Source organism: Oncorhynchus kisutch, linkage group LG28 (assembly GCF_002021735.2).
Source record: "Oncorhynchus kisutch isolate 150728-3 linkage group LG28, Okis_V2, whole genome shotgun sequence".
In the NCBI taxonomy this organism is placed as follows: Eukaryota; Metazoa; Chordata; class Actinopteri; order Salmoniformes; family Salmonidae; genus Oncorhynchus; species Oncorhynchus kisutch.
The window spans coordinates 47740222-47745221 of NC_034201.2; the positions used below are offsets into that span (position 1 = coordinate 47740222).

The 5000-nt window shown below is 44.9% G+C and overlaps 2 protein-coding genes across 2 annotated transcripts in view; one reads left to right on the forward strand and one right to left on the reverse strand.

Annotated features, from left to right (window-relative positions):
* The window catches only part of LOC109886096 (reticulon-4 receptor-like 1), a 642701-nt gene that overhangs the window by 141103 nt on the left and 496598 nt on the right, over window positions 1–5000 (forward strand). The window lies entirely within an intron of this gene.
* The window catches only part of kl (klotho), a 44256-nt gene that overhangs the window by 14354 nt on the left and 24902 nt on the right, over window positions 1–5000 (reverse strand). Inside the window, exon 12 of the mRNA XM_031808599.1 lies at window positions 1020–1130. Coding sequence (XP_031664459.1) covers window positions 1020–1130 — 111 coding nt within the window. The remainder of the gene's footprint in view (window positions 1–1019; window positions 1131–5000) is intronic.

Below are 5000 nucleotides of genomic sequence, written 5' to 3' on the forward strand. Positions count from 1 at the left end.
GTAGTAGCTATAGTTCGGTAGTAATAGTAGTAACAGTAGTAGTAGTTGTTGTAGTAGCTGTAGTAACAATAGTAGCAGTAGTAGTAGTAATAGTAATAGTAGTAGTTGTTGTAGTAGCTATAGTTCAGTAGTAGCAGTAGTAGTAGCAGCAGTAGCAGTAGTTGTTGTAGTAGCTATAGTTCAGTAGTAGCAGTAGTAGTAGCAGCAGTAGCAGTAGTTGCTGTAGTAGCTATAGTTCAGTAGTAATAGTAGTAACAGTAGTAGCAGTAACAGTAGAAATACTAGTAGTAACAGTAATAGTAGTAGTAGTAGTAGTAATAGTAATAGTAGTAGTTGTTGTAGTAGCTATAGTTCAGTAGTAGCAGTAGTAGTAGCAGCAGTAGCAGTAGTTGTTGTAGTAGCTATAGTTCAGTAGTAGCAGTAGTAGTAGCAGCAGTAGCAGTAGTTGTTGTAGTAGCTATAGTTCAGTAGTAGCAGTAGCAGCAGTAGCAGTAGCAGTAGTTGCTGTAGTAGCTATAGTTCAGTAGTAGTAGCAGCAGTAGCAGTAGTTGTTGTAGTAGCTATAGTTCAGTAGTAGCAGTAGCAGCAGTAGCAGTAGCAGTAGTTGCTGTAGTAGCTATAGTTCAGTAGTAGTAGCAGCAGTAGCAGTAGTTGTTGTAGTAGCTATAGTTCAGTAGTAGCAGTAGTAGTAGCAGCAGTAGCAGTAGTTGTTGTAGTAGCTATAGTTCAGTAGTAGCAGTAGCAGCAGTAGCAGTAGTTGCTGTAGTAGCTATAGTTCAGTAGTAGTAGCAGCAGTAGCAGTAGCAGTAGTTGCTGTAGTAGCTATAGTTCAGTAGTAGTAGCAGCAGTAGCAGTAGTTGTTGTAGTAGCTATAGTTCAGTAGTAGCAGTAGTAGTAGCAGCAGTAGCAGTAGTTGCTGTAGTAGCTATAGTTCAGTAGTAGCAGTAGTAGTAGCAGCAGTAGCAGTAGTTGCTGTAGTAGCTATAGTTCAGTAGTAAGAAAAGTCATATTCGTCTTACTCTTCAATGGTGGTGGTCACTAGCTGAGTGCTGAAATGACTGATGGCGAAGAAGTCGTATGTCCCCCTCACCAGCTGTCTGTCCTCATCACTGAACAACGGCAGGTGGTAACTATGGAAACAACAACATCACTATTTTACTCTGTGGTCGCAGATCAGTATGTACTTGAGCTGAGGCCAGGATTCAATTCCTCTGGACCTGACAATGCAGCTTTTAAAACCTCGCAAGAACCCGCCCGGTTTTTACATTTTCGCCTTAAATGACATACCCAAATCTAACTGCCTGTAGCTCAGGCCCTGAAGCAAGGATATGCATATTATTGGTACCATTTGAAAGGAAACACTTTGAAGTTTGTGGAAATGTGAAATTAATGTAGGAGAATATAACACTTTAGATCTGGTAAAAGATAATACAAAGACAAAAAACATGATTTTTTTTGCATTTTTTTGTACCATCATCTTTGAAATGCAAGAGAAAGGCCATAATGCATTATTCCAGCCCAGGCGCAATTTAGGCATGGGCCACTGGATGGCAGCAGAGTATGTGCAAAGTTTTAGACTGATCCAATGAACTATTGCATTCATATTCAAAATGTTGTATCAAGACAGCCCAAATGTTCCGAATTGGTTTATTAATACATTTTGAAGTTCATAACTGTGCACTCTCCTCAAACAATAGCATGGTATTATTTCACTGTAATATCTACTGTAAAGTGGACGGTGTAGTTAAGATTAACAAGAATTTAAGCTTTCTGCGCAAATCAGATATGTCTATGTCCTAGGAAATGTTCTTGTTTCTTACAATCATGCTAATCACATTAGCCTACGTTAGCTCAATCTCATGCTAATCACATTAGCCTACGTTAGCTCAATCTAATGCTAATCACATTAGCCTACGTTAGCTCAATCTCATGCTGATCACATTAGCCTACGTTAGCTCAATCTCATGCTAATCACATTAGCCTACGTTAGCTCAATCTCATGCTAATCACATTAGCCTACGTTAGCTCAATCTCATGCTAATCACATTAGCCTACGTTAGCTCAATCTCATGCTAATCACATTAGCCTACGTTAGCTCAACCGTCCCGAGGACGGGATCCTGTACAGGCATTTCCTTCTGCGATCGCAGGAGACTGCATAGACGCTGCAGGCGTCGGCTCAATCAGACTGTTTACGCAGATCGTATTGAATCCTGGCCTAACTCATCCTGGCCTAACTACTTGTCCCCAAGATGGCGTAGCAGTAGGTCGTCCTGTCCTGTCGTGTCCCTGTATATATCGTTTATTTTTCGTTTTTTACATATTTTCTCCACATATCTCTTTGAAAACATTTTGCTAAACCCTAAGCTTCCAAATACTCTCCTGCAACCCGACTCACCCAATGTAGCTATTTTTCCTAAAGTATTTATATTTACTTCGGGACCCCTCAACTGAAGCTAGCCAGCTAACCAGCGGGTATGCTAGCGGTCTCCAGCTAACCGGTCATCAGCGAACCTGTAGTTCGGAAAGCTCTCGCCTGTTCGTACAACACGACTTTAACCAGAGCACAACGGACCTATTTATTTTTCATCCCCGGATTCCCACCGCAAACGGAACATCTTTCAGCTGGATTTTTCAGCAACTAGCTATCTAGCTAAACCGCAACCTCGGATTACTCCTGGCTAGCGTTTCCACCCACTTAGCTTGAAGCTAGCCCGGCCGTAGCACCTGCGCTACCACCGTAGCATACTCCTGAGCTACAATACCCGGGCCCACGACCGGTCTACCGATGTCATCGCATGAAGAGGAATAAACAGACTCACCCCATCGCGACGTCCCCCAAAGGCTAACTCTCTAGCCCTCGCTATCTCCCTGCTTGCTAATTCGGCCTGCTAACTGCTAGCTTGTCCAGCTCCGGCCCGCTAACTGCTACCTTGTCTAGCCCGGGCCTACAAACTGTTAGCTTGTTAGCACAGGCCTGCTAACCGCCTGAATCGCCGCGTCTCAAACGCTCACCGGACCCATATTTACTTTCTATCTCTTTTGACTTTTAATTTGTTTATACCTTCCGGAAACCTGCCTCACCCAATGTGATACGGAATCGCTATTATTTTTTAATTTATTTTTAGAACACACTCAAGAACCTCCAGAAGCTAACCAGCTAACTAGCTACAAGCTATTTAGTCATTGTTAGTTTTTTTTAACCTGGATAACACTCGCCAGGCCAGCTTCCCTGCCCCATCCACCGCTGCCCCCTGGACACTGATCTCTTGGCTACATAGCTGATGCACGCTGGACTGTCCATTAATCACGGTACTCCATTCTGCTTGTTTGTTCTATCTGTTGGCCCCGTTGCCTAGTCTACGCCATTTTACCTGCTGTTGTTGTGCTAGCTGATTAGCTGTTGTCTCACCTACTGTTTTAGCTAGCTTTCCCAATTCAACACCTGTGATTACTGTATGCCTCGCTGTATGTCTCTCTCAAATGTCAACATGCCTTGTATACTGTTGTTCAGGTTAGTTATCATTGTTTTAGTTCACAATGGAGCCCCTAGTTCCACTCTTCACGCCCTTGATAACTCCTTTGTCCCACCTCCCACACATGCGGTGACCTCACCCATTACTACCAGCATGTCCAGAGATACAACCTCCCTCATCATCACCCAGTGCCTGGGCTTACCTCCGCTGTACCCGCACCCCACCATACCCCTGTCTGCGCATTATGCCCTGAATATATTCTACCATGCCCAGAAACCTGCTCCTCTTATTCTCTGTCCCCAACGCTCTAGGCGACCAGTTTTGATAACCTTTAGCCGCACCCTCATACTACTCCTTCTCTGTTCCGCGGGTGATGTGGAGGTAAACCCAGGCCCTGCATGTCCCCAGGCACCCTCATTTGTTGACTTCTGTGATCGAAAAAGCCTTGGTTTCATGCATGTCAACATCAGAAGCCTCCTCCCTAAGTTTGTTTTACTCACTGCTTTAGCACACTCTGCTAACCCTGATGTCCTTGCTGTGTCTGAATCCTGGCTCAGGAAGGCCACCAAAAATTCAGAGATTTCCATACCCAACTATAACATCTTCCGTCAAGATAGAACTGACAAAGGGGGCGGAGTTGCAGTTTACTGCAGAGATAGCCTGCAAAGTAATGTCATACTTTCCAGGTCCATACCCAAACAGTTCGAACTACTAATTTTGAAAATTACTCTCTCCAGAAATAAGTCTCTCACGGTTGCCGCCTGCTACCGACCCCCCTCAGCTCCCAGCTGTGCCCTGGACACTATTTGTGAATTGATCGCCCCCCATCTAGCTTCAGAGTTTGTTCTGTTAGGTGACCTAAACTGGGATATGCTTAACACCTCGCCAGTCCTACAATCTAAGCTAGATGCCCTCAATCTCACACAAATCATCAAGGAACCCACCAGGTACAACCCTAACTCTGTAAACAAGGGCACCCTCATAGACGTCATCCTGACCAACTGGCCCTCCAAATACACCTCCGCTGTCTTCAACCAGGATCTCAGCGATCACTGCCTCATTGCCTGTATCCGCTACGGAGCCGCAGTCAAACGACCACCCCTCATCACTGTCAAACGCTCCCTAAAACACTTCTGTGAGCAGGCCTTTCTAATCGACCTCGCCCGGGTATCCTGGAAGGACATTGACCTCATCCCGTCAGTTGAGGATGCCTGGTCATTCTTCAAAAGTAACTTCCTCACCATTTTAGATAAGCATGCTCCGTTCAAAAAATGCAGAACTAAGAACAGGGCTTGACAATCTGGACCCTCTATTTCTGAAACTATCTGCCACCATTGTCGCAACCCCTATTACCAGCCTGTTCAACCTCTCTTTCATCTCGTCTGAGATCCCCAAGGATTGGAAAGCTGCCGCAGTCATCCCCCTCTTCAAAGGGGGAGACACCCTGGACCCAAACTGTTACAGACCTATATCCATCCTGCCCTGCCTATCTAAGGTCTTCGAAAGCCAAGTCAACAAACAGGTC